At 35.7% G+C, this 19,967-nt stretch overlaps 1 protein-coding gene across 2 annotated transcripts in view; it reads right to left on the reverse strand.

Moving 5' to 3' along the window:
- PDZD8 (PDZ domain containing 8) overlaps positions 1–19,967 on the reverse strand; it is an 84,599-nt gene that overhangs the window by 32,604 nt on the left and 32,028 nt on the right. For both annotated transcript variants that reach the window (XM_024756071.1, XM_024756070.1), the window contains one exon: positions 4,229–4,331. In XM_024756071.1, the coding sequence (XP_024611839.1) occupies positions 4,229–4,331 (103 nt within the window). The remainder of the gene's footprint in view (positions 1–4,228; positions 4,332–19,967) is intronic.

A 19,967-nucleotide genomic window follows, 5' to 3' on the forward strand; every position in this document is an offset into this window, starting at 1 on the left:
TCTTTCATTGTGCAAATGAGCTAATAAGCAGGGCACTGACCTAAGTGTCTGATTTTGATCCAAACTTTCCTCAGATATCTAATAAATAGCAAGTAGGTTCTATGCAGGGTATTTATTAAATTCTTCAACTATTCCCTGATATCCCAATTCAAGAAAAATTCCATTAAAAATAAAAAGTCATCAAATAAATTTGAATTTTTCTTGTGGCAAGACTGTGGACTGGCCTCCTAAAAGGCATTCGTAACTCTTTTTCCCTTGCCTTCTGCCTCTACTAAGGCTGAAAAACTAAAATGATTCCCCATACTTCCTTACTGCGGGGGGAGGCCACGTGATTTAGTTCTAGCCAATGAGATATAAGTGGAACTTCTAGGAAAGCATTTAAAAAAACCATAACCTGGCTGACATGTCTCTTTGGCATGCCTTACACCTCACCCTTTTCCTTGAAAGATGAACCTAGCGGTACATTAGCCATCTTGCAACCGTGGAGACAAAAACCCTGTACTATGGATGATGGAGGAGAAAGCCAATAAGAGCTATGCTCCTTGATTACAATACTGCTGAGCTGCCATACTAACCCAGGGCTTATCACACAAGACAGATAATTCCTTTTCCTGCTTAAGCCACTATTCATTAGATTTTGCTAGGACTCGCAGCTATTGCATTACAACTGTTCCATCTCCACACCTGCCCAACACATCTCCACCCCCACCCCATATTTGTGAAAATACTACAAATTTAAAACTTTCCATCTATTATTGATCTTCCCTAATTTAACAGCATGATAAGGTACATTATGCTTTAAAAAATGTCTGAAAAACTCAAAGGCATATTTAAAATATGTAATTAATTTTTCTTTCATTCTGCATATTCATTGAAATTGGTGGCTAACTTCACTTAATACATTTCAAAATTAAAAAAAGATTTAAACCTGAATTATTATTATTTAAATTTTATTTATGTTATTTAATTTATTTTATTTTTGGCTGCATTGGGTCTTCGTCACTGCACGCTGGCTTTCTCTAGTTGCGGTGAGCGGGGCACTCTTCGTGGCAGTGCGCGGGCTTCTCATTGCGGTGGCTTCTCTTGTTGCGGAGCACAGGCTCTAGGCATGCGGGCTTCAGTAGTTGCAGCACATGGGCTCAGCAGTTGTGGCTCACAGGCTCTAGAGTGCAGGCTCAGTAGTTGTGGCACACGGGCTTAGTTGCTCCATGGCACGTGGGATCTTCCCGGATCAGGGCTCAAACCCGTGTCCCCTGCATTGGCAGGCGGGTTCTTAACCACTGCCCCATTAGGGCTTTAGGGAAGCCCTAAATCTGAATTATTTATTTATACAAAGATAGATTCTAAACTCAAATACTTTTTAGCATACTTATTTTTTTAATGATGTACTTTTTTGCTAGCCAAATTTGCAATGTATCTCAAATTATCAAATCCTATTCTGTAATGCTTTGTGTAATCTTGAGAAACACTCTAATTCTCCTCCCTAGAGTTATTAAATTCAGACATATGTAATTTAGTGCCTGGAGACACTTCAGTGCTGCTGACAGTTTTGACACCAGATGTAATTAGTAACCTAGAATTCCTTCTCCAAAACTACCTATGACATATGCTGAGATCTAAAATTATGACTCCAGATTAAAGTCTTACTAACCTTTGCAACAAAATATTAAAGCTGTCTAATCTCATATTTTTGCAAGTATAATAAAGGAAACTGAAAATGCCAATAGCAATGGCAAGTTATGACCATTTCATACGTAGACAAAACAATACTGCTTTTTCATGTATTTATTTATTTCAGAACAAATTATAAAGCTGGTTATTTTCTCTGAGGAACTGCTTCAAACTGCTTGAGATGTAACTTAAAGGTGGCATGAACAACCATGAGAGAAAGGGGAGATTTTCCTAAAAGAAACTATTTTGACCCTGTCATTCCCATGCCCCAAATCCTATTCTCCCAGCTACTGTCGTACATTCAAACTCTGGGGGTCAGCCCATCCTCCCTTTCCAGCTTTACTTCTGCCTACTTTCCCATACTCATTAAAATTACTCTATTTATTCCAAAAGAATTTCACACTGCTCAATTTTTTATATAAGAATGTTCACAATTATTACATGGAGAAATTGGAAACAATTTAAAAGTCAAAGAGGCATCCAAAAAAATACCACATAACCATTAAAAGTCATAATTTTTGAGAGCATGGCAATATGCTTATGCATCTATTTAAGAGAATTGTAACTATTTTTTTTTTCTTTTTTTGTAACTATTTTTTAAAATGCTATGAAGAATAACAGACTATCCCAGAAATACCAAAAAGCACATTAATACTACTATAAAACAGCTAGGTAGTAAGTACAGTTCAAAAGTACCTATTCACCAGTATAATGAAGACATAATAGAGAGAGAGTTTTCCTAAATATTGGCTACAAATAATAATCATTAGGATTTGCTATACTGCCACTAAGAGTTAAATGTGATAGAAACAGCTTAACATCTAACTTATTAAATACAGCTTTAAAGAACACAACTATAATTTATTCCTGCAAAAAACTACTGACGTGCTAAATAGATCTTACCTTAAAACAGACTAAAAGCAACTCTGGAGAGGTCTGGGGGTCCCAAAATCACTCTTGGAATTTCATTATTACCAAACCCTAAGATGGTGTGAAAAAAACTCGAACGAACTTTTTGGCCAGCCCAATATTTCAGTATACGTTTAGTAAATTAAATAAATTTTCTTTAAAAAAAAAGGCTGAGGATCCCTTTAGGACACTCATTTTTTTTTCCTTCCCTATTTCAGCCATAAAATTCTGGGATTCTATTTTCATTGTGAAACTTCATGGGCTTAATAAAGAAATTCTGTAGACAACATCTTGATAAATGCTCTAAAATCTTTAATAGACAACTAGATTTATGCAAATTCCAAGAAGCACAACATAACTGCTATTAAAATTGCTATGCAGAATATTAAGAAAACACCAACTCAACTTTGGTTGAGTTGTTTGGTTGTTGGTTATTAGCTCAACAAATTAGCTAATAACTAGTGACAATTTTTACTCATTTAGGAATCCAAAGAACCCAAACAAGTCCAATTAAAACACGTTGAGAGGGCCTTTCCTGGTGGTACAGTGGTTAAGAATCCTCCTGCCAGTGCAGGAGGCATGGGTTCAAGCCCTGGTCTGGGAAGATCCCACATGCAGTGGAGCAACTAAGCCTGTGGGCCACAACTACTGAGCCTGCGCTCTAGAGCCCATGCGCCTAGAGCCCATGCTCCACGACAAGAGAAGCCACCGCAATGAGAAGCCCGTGGCGCAGCAATGAAGAGTAGCCCCCACTCGCTGCAACTAGAGAAAAGCCTGCATGCAGCAACGAAGACCCAACACAGCCAAAAATAAATAAATAAAATTTTAACAAAATGTTGAGAGTAAAGCACTGTTTTTGTGTATTTTTAATTATAGCACTTAAAATATTTTAAAAGCCTTTACATTTTTTTCAAAGTCTTGCAATTTAGGTGACAGTTTCTTTTGAGAGAGATCAAAAAAGAAACTGGAACTCTAAGTCCTTCACACACCAAAAGTATGTCCCAAATCCATTCTCTTCTTTCCATTTCCTTGGCTACCACCTAGTTAAAGTAGCCAACAACCTCCCCCTAAATACCTCCTAACTGATCTGATCTCTCAGGTTTACCCCATCCTCCTATAATCCTTTCTCTATACAGGCAGACAATTATCAAACCTCTTCCCTATGACAGCACTACAAAAACAGGGTCTCTTGTCTTGAACTGTTTCCCCAGCATCTAACACAGTGCCTGGTACAAAGTAAGTGCTCATGAAATATCTGAAGAATGAATGAATGCTCTGAATTTACATGCTTTCTAAAGTGTTCAGAATCATTTCCTTCTGATTCCACAACTATGAAACAAGTTATAAAAGTTTTTTTTTTAAGTTATAAAGTTTAAAGTTATAAAGGAAAAGTTTTTAAAGTTAAAAAGTTATAAAAGGAAAAGTTATAAAAGGAAAATTAGTTAGACAAGGTTTCTTATGCAAGCAATTAATACTATAGTTTTACATGATTCATTTTATTATGGATATATTGCAACAAGACAAATAAGAGCTATTCATGATTATTTGCATATGACCAAAAATAACTCTAGGATACATAAATATTAATAAAATAACACTTATAGAATATAAACTTTATACAGATGTAAAGCTATGCAAATCTATTTACCGTCTTAATAGAACTCCTTTGTTTTTCTTCCCAAACGCCACTGCTCAGCTCAAGTGTGCAATGAATATTTGCCTCTCTGTCATAGGATCCAAAAATAAGTAACCTGCAGTATAAAATAAAACAAGGGGACTATTATACCAATTATATGTATTAAACTTTTTCTTTCTGATCATTATACTAAAAAGTAATAAATTACTCTGTTAACAGAGGAAAAAATTTAATTAAACACTTTGTATACCCTCTACTGGAAAAGTAAAGCTAAAAATTAGGTGAAATTCTAGGACAAGCTGTTATTCAGCAGCTAAATCAAAGAAATAGAAAGTAGTATCTATTCATGAGGTAAACAAATTGACCAGATATCTATACACAGTAGCAAAAGCTATAGATTTTCAAAGCAGCTATAGATTTGAATTTAAAAAATAAGTTGCAGAGTGATACATATATACAGTATGATACCATATCTGTAAAAATTAAACACAAAATAGTACAATATAGTTGCTATGAACACACATACATACACGTACATCTCTACCTACTAATAGGACCTTGGGCAAATTATTTAACTTCTCTAAACCCATCTCTTCCTCTGGAAAATTCAGGCCAAAAATAAAACTTACCTCTTAGAGTTGTTGTGAGAATAAAAGACAATGCATATAAGGCATTTAGCATAGTGTCTAGCAAACAGTCAGTGCTCAATAAATGTTTATTATTTCTATTATCTTGAAAATAACTGTCAAGGAATAATTGTATCACTTAATTTTACTGTTTAATATTCAGATCTAAAAAGGAAATCTTGGGTCAAATCTTGAGATGACATAAAGCAGTTTTTCTTATTGAAGGAAAAAACTTACCCACATGCTAAACTTCTGTATTATCTATCTTCTAAGTCAGAATGTAATTCTGCCAATGTTTTTAGGAGTAAGTTTGAGACTATCTTTAGCATTAATCAACATTTTGACTGCTACTCTATTACTTTATCTCTACACGAAGATCATAGGGATAGGAGTGAGATAATGAAAGAAAAGTGGTTAAAAGACCTTAGAGTAATAAGAGAAAATTGTGTCCTAAGGTTGGAGAACTCAAGCAAATCATGTTTATACCTCACAAACTGGTTTCATAACCTGAAAAGTCAGAATAAACTCATGGCAAAGAAAAGTTCATAAATTTAAATAATTTTTAATCTGAAAGGCAATTTAAACTTACTGCTCAACAATTTACTGCCAAGAGCATTAAGAAGATTCATAATTATAAAATTCTAAGTTTAGGAAAATGAGAATTTTCATTCATCAAAGCTCTGCTGCCACCATGTGTCCAAAAGAGCAAACTACCTAAAGGCCTTTACGGTCATGCAGACAAGGCTCTGCACCAGCTAGTACTCTCAAATTCTCAACAGATATTACAGGATTCAGGAATAAGAAAGCATAATGCTTGGAATCTCCCCCTGAAATCATAAGTCATTGTATATTTTTCATAACACCTTTTTTTACATTTTAAAAACGCACAACAAGAATTAACCTAAAATAAGTCACAGACCTAAATGTCTAATAAGAAAACATAGAAGCCAATCTTTGTGACCTTGGATTAGGCAATGATTTAAGATAGGACACCAAGAGCACAAGTAACAAAAGAAAAAATAGGTGAATGGGACTTCACTGAAATTAAAATTTTTGTGCTTCAAAAGATACCACCAAGTAAGCAAAAAGACAATCCACAGAATGGAGAAAATATGTGCATATCATGTATCTCGTAAGGACCTAGTATAACCTAATTTAAAAATGGACAAAGAAAATGAATAGACATTTCTCCAGAGAAGTTATGCAAAAAGCCAATAAGCACATGAAAATATGCTCAACACCATTAGCCATCAGGAAATGCAAATCAAAACCACAATGAGATACCACTTCAAACCCACTAGATGGCTAATTAAAAAAGAGACAATAACAAGTATGGGTGAGGATGTGGAGAACCTAGAATCTTCACACATTGCTGGAGGGGTTGTAAAATGATGCAGCCACTTTGAAAATTATTTTGGCAGTTCCATAAAAAGTTAACATAGAGTTAACATATGACCTAGAAATTCCACTCCTAGGTAAATAACCAAGAAAAATGAAAGCATACATTCATACAAAACTTGACATGAATGTTCATAACAGCATCATTCATAACAGTCAAAAAGTGAATACAACCCTTATGTCCATCAGCTCATGAACAGGCAAATAAGACGTGGCATACACATACAATGGAATATTATTTGGCAACAAAAGGAAATGAAGTAATGATACCTGCTACAATATGGATGAACCCTGAAAACAAGCTAAGTGAAAAAAGCCAGTCACAAAAGACCACATACTGTATGAAATGTCTGGAAATGGGCAAATTTATAGAGGCAGAAAGTAGACTATTGGTTATGTAAGGGCTGGGGGAGGAGGACTAGGGGGATTAGGAATTGACTGTTAATGAGTATGGAGTTTTTTTGAGAGGGACAAAAATGTTCTAAAATTAGGTTGTGATGATGGCTGTAGAACCCTTTGAACATACTACAACACACTGAATCATATACTTTAAATGGATAGATTGTATGGTATGTGAATTATATCTCAATAAAGCTGTTTAAAGAGAAAAAGAATAATGAGCATTCATTAGGGTTATATCAAAAGTCTCAGAGATTTGTTACAAAAAGATATAATAATAAATGCTTGTTTTATTGTTACTATGAATCAATACACTGCAATAAAATTATGTATTTCAATAAAATATAAAATGGATTTTTATCTGATGCTGACATTTGATAACAGAAAATATTAAAAGGGTCCCTTAAAATAAATTCCAAATAAAAATCATTTAAAATATTGAAATACCACCAATATTTAATATTTAATAGTTATCATTCTTAACAATGAAATTTTAAAGTACATAAAACATTATCTGCCCTATCAGATAGCCTTGATCTTTGTTTTGTGACAAATATTCCAGATACAGAAAACTTTCATTTTAAAAGCAACTGATCAACTATTAAAAGTACTTCCAGGGGCTTCCCTGGTGGCGCAGTGGTTGAGAGTCTGCCTGCCGATGCAGGGGACACGGGTAACACTTTTAGGTTGGGTTGTTAGGCTCTATGTTGCTTCAGATGTTTATTTCTTTTCTTAAGGATGAAAATATTTTGTCTGACTACCCTGAACTTAATTTTGCCATCGAAATAGATACTGCATTTATTAATTCTGATTTTAGATCAACTTCTGATTCTATGTCAGAGCACTCCACAATACTCACTTCTACTCTTTACATTTCTTCTGTTAAAGTAGTTACAAAGATCTGTAGCCAATGGTGAATATTCTGGAAAAACTGAGCAAACATTACTAGTACTCTAGAAAAGCTAACAACACTACACTAAAGCATGTGTCATAAATGCCAATTTAGTAAGGATCTATTTTGCTTAGAAAACATTTCTTTTAAAAAGGTATTATTTCTTAGGATCTGTATAAAGTATACTATGTATATAAACGTCTTAATATTTATTTTGTTTGCAAGAATGACCCACCATTAGCAACAGACAGGGAAAAAGAGATACCTGAGACTGACTGCTTAGATTGACTGTTTCTCTCCTACAAGCACCAGATCTGGTTCCCAGGACATAATTCCTACGTTAGCGTTTCCTGAACCTGCTTTTGACTTGCAATCAGTGGATTCCTTCAACTACTAATGACTCTATGTTGATTAAGATTTAATCCTTTTAGAAGAATAGTAACAGTATCCCCCATTTTCCTGATTTCTTGACTGATATCTTGACTGATTTGGAAAAACATATAATTTTCTAGAGAAATGCCAGAAAGGAGTTCCCACTGTACCACTAGTACCAGCCAACTGGGTGAATTAAGAAGGCATTTGCTTTAGTTTACATAGAACATTTAAAACAAAAGTATCCACTTTCATTGTACATCTACAATTCAGTCTTGAGTTAAACAAAGGTTTACTATTCAAATTATATAATCACCAGAAACAAGTAGCAACAGTCACTGGTTAATACATATTTTGAGTAAAATTAACACTCAACATATATTGAATTACCAAGAAATGAGTACAAATACCTTTCTACTATTACTACTTCCTAAGGGAGTAGGAGTCTGTACTGCAAACAAAAAAGGCAAAGAAAATTGCCTTTAGACATCTGTCTCTGGAAAGAGCTATTACCTCTATAAAAGTTCTTTCCAATTTCAAAATGTTTATTTTTTTTTAAAGGCAAAGGTATATTGAAACCTCATGATGTTGAGCATAAGCACAAACATCACCTATCAAGAAACAAAGAGAGAGAATTTATATGACTCAAGAGCAAACCACTGAGAAAAGGAAAGGAATTCCCTGTGCACTCTTCTATAAGACAGTCATTTTTATAATCAAAAGTGAAAACCAAAAATCTTTTGGTTTTTTTTGGATGATTAAACTTAATTTGAAAGGAGAATCTCACACCTGAAGGGAGTCAAATATCAACTCAAGGGTTGTGAAAAGAATTAAACTTGGCTGACCTCCTATATATGCTTACCTCTGGTCTATACTCCTCCCCCTTGGAAATTATCCCCACCCAGGACTTAACTCTCCCTGTCTATGACGAAGACCTCCAAACCTAATCTCCAGTCCCTGTCTTTCTCCTTCTCCATGTCTAAACCATCAAGTTTGCAGAACACTTCTACAAGGAAATCTAACCATGCCCTACTACTTAAGACATATAAAGTCAAACTCATCTCCCTCTGAAACAAGCACCTCTATTTCCCCCACTAGTCCTGAAAGGGAGAAGCTTTGTCTTGATCTTTATATCTCTAATATTAGAAAATAATCAATACTTGATGACCAAATCAAAGTCAATGAGACCATAATTCTCCTAGACTCAAATTCTTAACATTCCTTTGCCTCTTCCACCTATACATATCCACATATTCAGTCACTCACTAAACCCTATCCTACTTATACCAGTTATCCCTTCCTGTTTCTACTAATACATGTCTTTCAAGAACTTACTTCCTCACCTTTAACCTAAATACCTCTTGTCTCTGGGCCTTCAATTTCTCTTTCTATACAATCCATATATAAACAGCAATTTCTGAAAACAGTGCATCTTAATATCACCTTCAGACATCTTCAATAAATTCATTAGAAGAACTAATTGACAGTCGTGGAATAATGGTGCAAAGAGAGGGAAAATTCAGATAAAACACTATTTTGAATTCTTATTTTTCTGACCACAGTTCATTTTACAGCTCACTTTTGTTGAAGTATCATATATAAGTATACAGCATGCCAACACTGCACTTAAACATTTTGGAGTTTGGCATTTTAAAACATAGTGTTGGCTTTATGTCATCTGGGTTCATACTTAATTTCTTAAATTCTTTTACAATTCAGACATCAGAAGAATTAAAACAGCTGTTTTACTGTATGAAATAGCAGTAGAGGTATAGAAGCATACCCTCGTTTTATTGTGTCTTGCTTTGTTGCTCTTTGCTTTACTAATAGTTCGTAGATATTGCATTTTTTTACAAATTGAGGGTTTGTGACAACCCTGCATCGAGCAAGTCTATCAGCACCATTTTTCCAAAAGCATTTGCTCACTTTGTGTCTGTGTCACATTTTGTTAATTCTCGGAGTATTTCAAACTTTTTGATTATTATTATATTTGTTATGGTGATCGATGATCAGTGATCTTTGATGCTACTATTATAATTATTTTGGGGCACCACCAATCATTCCCATGTAAGACGGCAAACTCAACCAATTTTTGAAATGACAACAAAGGATTTAGACTATTACATAAACTTAGTTGATAAAGCAATGGCAGGATTTGAGAGGACTGACTCCAATTTTGAAAAAAGTTCTGCTGTGGGTAAAATGCTATCAAGCAGCACTGCAAGCCACAGAGAAATCATCTGTGAAAGGAAAAGTCAATCAATGCAGCAAACTTCTCTGTTGTCTTACTGTAAGAAATTACTACAGCCACCCCAACCTTCAGCAACCACCACCCTGATCAGTCGCAGCAGCCATCAACATCGAGGCAAGATTGTCCACAAGCAAAAAGATTTTATGACTCGCTGAAGGCTCAGATGATGGTTAGCATTTTTTAGCAATAAAGTAGTTTGCAATTAAGGTATGTACAGTTTTTTAGACATAATACTATCACACACTTAACAGACTACAGTATAGTGTAAATATAACTTTTATATGTACTGGGAAACCAAAAAATTCATGTCATTTGCTTTACTGTCATATTCACTTCATTGTGGTATTCTGGAGCTATGCCTGTACAATTACAAAAGAAACAATACTAATTTCCAACACAGTAATCTTAGGAAAGAGGAGGTGGGGAAAAAATACCTATATAAACCCAGGACAAACGAACTCTAAATTTGGAATCTTCTAAAAAGTCTTCTTCTAGTCAAAAGCAGGCCTTTATGATTATAGATCTATATAGCCTTAAAAACCACTAGGAGTAATATTCAGCAACAGCTCCAAGTAATTTGTTCCGAGTGGAAGTTTTCCTTTACACAAATTTAAATGTCTCATGTTTTAGCTAATTTCCTTTTATCTCTCCTCCATGAAGGTAACAACTTCAGCCTTTATCTTTTTTTTTTTTTTTTGGCAGTACGTGGGCCTTTCACTGTTCTGACCTCTCCCGTTGCGGAGCACAGGCTCCGGACGCACAGGCTCAGCGGCCATGGCTCACGGGCCCAGCCGCTCCGCGGCATGTGGGATCTTCCCAGACCGGGGCACGAACCCACGTCCCCTGCATCGGCGGGCGGACTCTCAACCACTGCGCCACCAGGGAAGCCCCAGCCTTTATCTTAATGATGCTTCATTACTAATGCACATTTCTACATCCCAAGATCATCTTGAAAAGGTAATTTTTTAAAAAATATAATGACTTGCCTTCAAATAGGTAAAAAAAAATTCCAAAATTTATATACTTCTAACATAATATGAAAAATTTAAGAACCAAAATTTTTTTCTTCAACAAGTTTTAAAAAAAGGCTATGAAGATAGAATGAGTGAAGGATTTTGAAGTCAAACAAACCTAGATTCAAATTCCAGCTATGGGGTCTTGGGCAAGTAACTTATGGATCTCAGTTCTTCATCTATAAAATGGATATAATAACTAATCTCATAAAGATGTTCTGAGAGCTGAAATAATGAATGCAAAGTACCTACCATATATTATATATTGCAGGTAATAAGTAAACGCTATTAGTAACAACAGAGGTATTTGTAGAGTCATGCCCCCAAATATATTCAAATTTAGCTAGATATTTTCTCTTTTTAAAAAAGATAAACTGTCAAACATTAAAATAAATGCAGAGTATAAGGAACACACATTTACCAACTACTCGGCGTGGCGGGGAGTTAATATTTGGCCTTATTTACTTCAGATAAAATTTTTAAAAGAACAGTTACCACTTGAGTCAAAAATAAGTGAATATAATCAAACTCAATACTAAAATAAATGGAAGACCACAAACAAATGCAAGCTAGAAATATTTCCTTGGTTTTAATTTCTAAAACTGCTCATCTTGTAAACTAATTTCAAAATTCCATGTTAACAGCCTTCTCTATAGAAGAACTAAACATTTCACTATATAATATGGATATAATGCTACTTAAAGTATTAATTCTTTCTACCAAATTTTTACCTTGAAGCTGCCTCACCTAATAAAAGAAACAGCTGATTTTATTTCAAAATAGTTTAATCACATAATTAAATCCTTTCCTTTGCCTTATAAAATCAAAGTAAAAATATGTATTTCTGGTTCTAGAAGGATGGCAGTGGTGGTAGCATGGTTTTGAGTCTCCCCAAATCCTCCCATTAAAGCACAAAGAACAACCAGGAAAACAAAGGCAATACCTGTCAACAACATCTACAAGAAAACCAAGTGAACAGTACTTTTGGTAATAGTGGTGAAGTGGTCACACAAACTCTCCAACAGACTGCAGTTATAAAAACTGGATAAAAAGAATTTTAAAAACACATTTAAAGATAATATAAACCTTCCCAAAGCACACGGAGGTCAGAGGACAGTCTAATTTCATAAAATTGCAACAAGGAGTATAAACTGCTAGCATGGGGTTTTCATAGCTCAGGGCTATGGCTGCAGGAAAACGGTGGCGTAGTTCAAGCAGAAACCCAAGTTGAAGCCTTATGGGTTTCAAGAATCAGGATAGAGTGCAAAGCCAGCAGAGCCGGCAGAGCAGCTAGAAATTATGGGGAGACAAAGAAATCACTGAGCGGGTAAGTCCCATCTCTGCTCAAATCCTTGGCTGATTGCTAAATAAAGAAGGAAAAATTAGGGCACCAGTCTAAAAAGGCAGCAGTGGGAAGACAAAGGAAGAAGAGAAATATATGCTGTTGCTGGGAAGATGGGGAGGGTGGGAAGAGTACGGAGACAAAGTTTGCAACTTGAAAACAGGCAAGTTAACTGCCCACTAGAACAGAAAATCAATCATCCTCAGAACATAAGAGAATACAGAGTTGCTACAACTCATTATCTACAATGTCCAGTTTTCAATCAAAGAAAAGAGGAAAGTATGACCGATGGTCAACAGGACAGGCGGTCAATAAAAACTGACTCCTAATGGGCCCAGATGATAAGACTTCAATGCAGCATTTATATATTTTTTTCAAAGAAAAAAATATATATATACTCAAAGAGTTGAAAGAACATCTTGTTCAAAGAATTAAAAAAAGCACAATAATGAGTGAAAAGATAGGTATTCATTCTCAACAGAGAAATAACTGTACAAAATTGAACTTCTAGAGCTGAACAGCATAATAAATGAAATTAAAAATTGGAGATAGCAGACTAGAGATAGCAGAAGACTCAGTGAACTTGAAGACAGATTAGTATTACTCAATCCAAAGAACACAGAGAAAAAAAAGAAGAGTTTAAAGAAACAAACTGAACCTCAAGGACCTATGGGGAAAATGAAACAGCCCAACATATATGTAATTTGGAATCCCATTAGGAGAGGTGAAAAAGAAAGAAGCAGAAAAAATATCTGAAAAAATAATGCCCCAAAACTTCCCAAATTTGACTGAAAACATTAATGTACATATCCAAGAAGTTCACTGAAATAGAAGCATTAAAAACAAACAAATAAAGAAAACTACCTCTAGACATAGTCAAAGGACTGAAAGCCAAAGTGAAAACTTGGAAAGCAGCTACAGAAAAATGACACACTGCGCGTGGAGAGGAGCCGTAAGATTGATTGCTGACTTCTCATCAGAATATAGGATTGAAATAATTAAAGTGTTGAAGGAAAATAATTGTCAACTTAGACGTCTATATCAGGAAAACTATCCTTCACAACTGCATGAAAAATAAATTTCCAGATAAACAAAAATAGAGAATTTGTTGCCAGCAAACCTAAATAACAAGAAATGCTAAAGGAAGTTCTTGAGGCTGGAGGGACGGGATACCAGATGGTAACTTTGATCTGAAGGAAGGAATGAAGGGCAACAGAAATGTTAAATATACAGTAGATGCAAAAAATATTTGTTTCTTTTAATTTCTTTAAAAGACATATGACTGTTTAAAGCTAAAAATAACACTATTGATGGGTTAATAACATATATGAATGTAATAGACAGGTTTCCCCCTGCTATCCAAAAGTAGACCATTCTTATGAAACTTTTTGTAAGCAAAAATGGTGTAAAGTGCAGAAGCAATTATCTTAGGACACATCTTGCTAATGGATGCACAAAATAAATCAAGATAAAGCACAGATGTTCACAGACACAGTTCAAAGCTACGGCGGCTTGATGCTGGGATGCTGAATGTAGTTCCCAGAGAAGGAGCTTGGTGGTGTCAGCTTGCTGCAAAACAAAGGTTGAATGACATTTTCTCTTTTCAATTTCTGTAAAAGTAAAAATCCTCTTCAAATTTCTTCCAGTTAGCAAAAACAGGTACTAAAGTAGGTCTTTCATAAAGGTGAAGTGGCGTAAAGCGAACTTTCAAAAAGCAGGGGATACCCGTATATGACCAACACTGATGATGTGGGCATAAATGGAAATAAACTATTATGAGGTTCTTGTAATTTACCTTAAGTAACAATATTCTAAGTATATGGGATACATTAAAGATGCATACTCCAATTCCTAGAGCAACCATATACACAGTATAAAACTATAGTTAGCAAGCCAATAAAGGAATTAAAATGGAATACTAAAAAATATTTGATTCACAAGACAGGAAGGATGAAAAGAAACAGAGGAGAGGGAAAAAAAAACAGATGAGACAAAAAACAAATGGCAAAATGCCAGATCTAAAAACACAACCTCATCAATAACTACATTAAGTGTAAGGGAACTAAACACTCCAATGAAAAGGCAGAGATTGTTATACACATAAAAGCAAGAGCCAACTGTTTATGACATATGATACAATTTAAATATAAAGACACAAATAGATCGAAAGTAAAAGGTTGTTAAAAAAAGATATATATCTACACACACACACACCATGAAAATAATAAGAAATCTGTAGATGCTATATCAATATCAGATGAAATAAATATTAAGGCAAGAAATATTATAAGACAAAGAGGAACCCTTCATAATGATAAGAGAGTCACTATGTCAAGAAGAAATATGAAAAAGAAACGAAACTGAGTTATTTGTAGCGAGGGGATGGACCTAGAGTCTGTCATACAGAGTGAAGTAAGTCAGAAAGAGAAAAACAAATACTGTATGCTAACACATATATATGGAATCTAAAAAAAAAGGTTCTGAAGAACCTAGGGACAGGACAGGAATAAAGATGCAGATGTAGAGAATGGACCTGAGGACATGGGGAGGGGGACGGGTAAGTTGGGACGAAGTGAGAGAGTGGCATGGACTTATATATACTACCAAATGTAAAACAGATAGCTAGTGGGAAGCAACCGCGTAGCACAGGGAGACGAGCTTGGTGCTTTGTGATCACCTAGAGGGGTGGGAGGGAGACGCAAGAGGGAGGAGATATGGGGATATATGTATATGTATAGCTGATTCACTTTGTTATACAGCAGAAACTAACACACCATTGTAAAGCAATTATACTTCAGTAAAGATGTTAAAAAAAAAACAAATATGCACCTAATAATCAAATTACAAAAGAAGAGATGAATTAATAGTCACGGTTGAAGATTTAAACACACTTTATTCACTAATTGACCAAACTAGATAAAAATAAAAAACAGTAAAGAAGATCCAAATGATATTACTGGCAGTCCTCACTTTGTGTTAACTGCGTAACAGAATTGTGTCCCTGCTTTGCACTGTTCTGACATGCAAGGTTTTGGTTAACACAGTGCCAGGCTGAGTAAGGGTTGTCTGTATATATTTTTGTATAGTTTTGTGTCATAGAAGCACGTTAATGCTCTACATATGAAAAAATAGGAATCAATAAGGATAGAAAGGCAGGGGTGGGGGGAGACTGAAACTGAGAGCAAACTGAAACGAACCCAACTACATTTCAAATGAACAACATAACCACACTAAAGGGGAAAAATTATTCTAATTTATGAATACAGTACATGACCACATGCCCTCAATGGGTAGGGTAGGGGAGAACTGCAAATAAATCCTGAATTCCTTTCAGTAAGTATGTTCTCTGTTCACGTAGGGACAAAGCAATTTCAGAACTATCTGAGATGTAGTATAGGATTGAGCAAATGAGTCAAAGTGCTGATGTTATTGGGAGTCAGGGCTCAAGGGACATAAAAATACAAAAGGGGGAAGAACCAAGGCGGGGAAGAACCAAGGCAAGGAACAAATCTATGAGGATGAAATAGAAATGAAAGTATCAGGTGAACTCATGATTTCTAAATTGTGTATCTGTGTGTGTGTGTGTATGTATGTATATGTTTACAAGTGTCTTCACATATATTGTATTTCCTAATTCTGCTCACTGAAGGGCCCTATGAATATATGAAGTAGCAATGAACATACCCAACACCCAGATCTTGATTCCTAATATCATTCCCTACTAAAAGGAACCAGGGCTTTTTGGAAAAATAGCCGATTCTAGGACTGTGATGGGGAAGATATAAAATGAACCTGGAACAGCTTGTTATATGTACCAGAAAGTAGTGAAGACCTAAAAAAAAGAAAAAAAGAAAAAAAAGAAGAAAGAAAAGAAGGAGGAGGAGGGGGGTGGGGAGGAGGAGGGGGAGGGGGAGAAGAAGAAGAAAAGCAAAGAAAAAAATACTGGGTTATTTGAAGAGGCTCCTAGTGGTCATATATGAGACAATTTAGGCACCAAAATAATTAAGGATGGTAAAGAATTACAGTGATTGAAAAAAATAGGAATCCATGAGTCCATGCTGGTGATAGATAATTATGGAATAAGGGAGAACTCTTGGTAATGAAAGAAGAATGTCAAGCGCTGTGGTTTTCCTGTATTTGTGTTAACATTTAAAAATTTTAAAAATGATGTATTTTTGGAACCCAGTAAAACAGCACTCTTAAAAGGTGCTGAGAAAATAGAGGCTTTAGAACAGTGTGTGAGTCAGTGAAGAACTGACCTTAATTAGAACTTCTATCTATAATTAGGACTGACTATCCTAAATATACCGCTCTAGAGTACAGAACTCTCACACAACAGAACTTCATAGGCTTTGCCTTCACTACTATAATCTTAAGTTTGTTTTTTAAAAAATATAACTGGTTGCTAAAACTGGAAAAGAAAAGAGAGAAGAGAAGAGAAGAGAAGAGAAGGGAAGGGAAAAGAGACCCATTACATTGTACAACAAAGATGTAGGGGACAAATCCCTCCTAGAATCTGAGGTCAGAATTTCTTTTCCCCTGAAAAACATGCACAGTTTATCAAGAAATAAAAACTAGGAACTCCATCAAGTTTCCTTTGCTGCCAGAAAACCAATCTTCTCTTCTCTACATGGTTGTTTTTGATCTAATTTACTTTCTATTTAACTGCACATAGGTATATCATTTTTGCAAAATACCTAAAATCCTTTTAGAAGATGGACTATAAATTATAAATTTAAAAATAATAATCTTAATATGATTGTAATACTAATGTGAAATAATTTAGTCTAATAACAATACTACAAATACAGCAATTGAGTTCTTCTGTGGTTAAAATCTAGCCTTAGGCAATGCGAAAAAAAAAAAGCAACTATTCAGATGACTTTGCTTTTTGGTAAATAGAACCAATTTTTACAAACAAAACTGTGTTTCCATTCTCAAGCTTTATTTTGGAAATTCAAAACTGTTATTTCATATAATTAGAAAAGAACCTCTCTTTACAGTGTGAGACCCTTTCAAATTAATAAAATTCAAATTCCAGTTCTCATAACCAAATATGCAAAAAAGAACACTTTGTTTAAGGATTTGTTTTCTTCTTGATAAACAAGATAATGATTATATTAAGGCATAATAATAGAAGCCATATCTACTGAAGCCTTACTGTGTGGTAGGGAACTGTGGTTTATTTACCTACCTCTGATCACAATTACCAGCAAGGTAGCACCCTTGTCCATTTTTATAGACGTGTAATTTCCCTGAGAACACATAACAGTAAGAGCACACAGCTAGGATGTGAACACCGCACTTTCTAACTCAAAAGCCAGTACTATTTCCACTTCATGTTGCCTTCTAAAGCATAAAGCTTCCAGCTGTACAACTCCAGTATTTTCAGTAAACAGTTTTCTATGAATACTTCTAACTTGTTTCCTCATTGGCAAAATTCACTCTCAAAGCCTTACAACAGCTAAGTTTGATAAATCTTCAAACAGACTTCTGTAAGTCTGAGATTACTTCAAAATAAAGTTAAAAAAGAAAAAATCCTCACACAGAAACATTTTATTATTTCAAAATAAAGTTTAAAAAATAAAAAGAAAGAAGTCCTTGAACAGAGCCATCATTGTCTGTGGATGATAAATATGATGTTCCATTTCATGGATTTTGGGAAAAAATTATTAAAGTTACATTCTTTTTACTTGATTCAAGGTCAAGCTCTAAAAAGCTTAGAGTGGGCGGAGTCAAGATGGCGGTGTGGGAAGATGCTGAGTTAGCGTCTCCCCACAACTATGGCGCCTGCTGGCCACTGGTGGGAGACCCTGACACCAAAGGAGATGGGAGGAACCCCTAAGTGAACTGGTAGGATGCGGGGGGACTGAAGAGTAGGAGAAGTGGAGGTCAGACAGGATCAGTCCCCCTGAGGCCACGGAGATCAGGAGAGGCAGGTGGGAGGGGCCCTCTGGGAGGAGGGCATTTGCCCTGCCCACTCGAGCCCAGGAAGCCTGCTGGGCTCCCAGGTGAGGTCACCTGCCCTCTGAGACCAGGGGAGGGGGCCACGTCTGGGCCCCTTCTATTCTGTTGAGCCTAAGCCCCACCCCCCACAACCTCCAGGGCCTTTTCTAGCCCTGTGGGTCCTAAGTATAGGCCCCGCCCACTGCCCAAACCTCGCCCTTGCTTAAGCCTCCCCCCCACCCTTTTCTCCTTTCCCCTCCTCCTCTTTTTTACTATTGTGGTACTGTTGTACCTTCCGGTTGTTGGTTCATCTATATTTTTATATTCTTTCTTTTTTTTTTTTTTTTTTTTGGGTCACAATGCGCCACCAGGGAAGCCCCTTACTTTTATATTCTTTCTAACACATCTTTTAGTTTCCTAGTCTAATTTTATTTTTTACTTTGTTATCTTCTTTTTTTTTGGCCGCCCCTCGTGTCTTGTGGGATCTTGGTTCACGAGCCGGGGGTCGGGCTGAAGCTTCTGCAGTGGGAGCTCCGAGTCTGAATCACTGGACTAACAGAGGCCCTCAGACCCCAGGGAACATTCATCGGAGTGAGGTCTCACTGAGGTCACCATCTCAGCACCAAGACCCAGCTCTACCCAACAGCCTACAAACTCCAATGTTGGAAGCCTCAGGCCAAACAACTAGTAAGATAGGAACACAGTCCCACTTATAAAAAAAAAAAAAAAAAAAAGAGAGCTAAAAAATATGTCACAGATGAAGGAGCAAGGTAAAAACCTACAAGACCAAATAAATGAAGAGGAAATAGGCAATCTACCTGAAAAAGAATTCAGAGTAATGATAGTAAAGATGATCCAGAATCTTGGAGACAGAATGGAGGTTCAGACTGAGAAAATACAAGAAATGTTTAACAAAGATCTAGAAGAACTAAAGAACAGAGATGAACAACACAATAACTGAAATTAAAAATACACTATAAGGAATCAATAACAGAATAACTGAGGCAGAAGAACAAATAAGTGAGCTGGAAGACAAAATGGTGGAAATAACTGCCACAGAGCAGAATAAAGAAAAAAGAATGAAAAGAATTGAGGACAGTCTCAGAGACCTCTGGGACAACACTAAGTGCACCAACATTTGAATTATAGGGGTCCCAGGAGAAGAAGAGAAAAAGAAGGGTCTGAGAAAATATCTGAAGAGATTATAGTCGAAAACTTCCCTAACATGGGGAAGGAAATAGTCACCCAAGTCCAGGAAGCACAGAGAGTCCCATACAGGATAAACCCTATGAGAAACACACCAAGACACATGTTAATCAAACTAAGAAAATTTAAATTCACAGAAAAAATGTTAAAAGCAGCAAGGGAAAAACAAAAAATAACATACAAAGGAATCCCCATAAGGTTATCAGCTGATTTTTCAGCAGAAACTATGCAGGCCAGAAGGGAGTGGCAGGATATACTTAAAGTGATGAAAGAGAAAAACCTACAACCAAGATTACCCAGCAAGAA

Source organism: Neophocaena asiaeorientalis, unplaced genomic scaffold, assembly GCF_003031525.2.
Source record: "Neophocaena asiaeorientalis asiaeorientalis breed wild unplaced genomic scaffold, Neophocaena_asiaeorientalis_V1.1 scaffold85, whole genome shotgun sequence".
Lineage (NCBI taxonomy): Eukaryota > Metazoa > Chordata > Mammalia > Artiodactyla > Phocoenidae > Neophocaena > Neophocaena asiaeorientalis.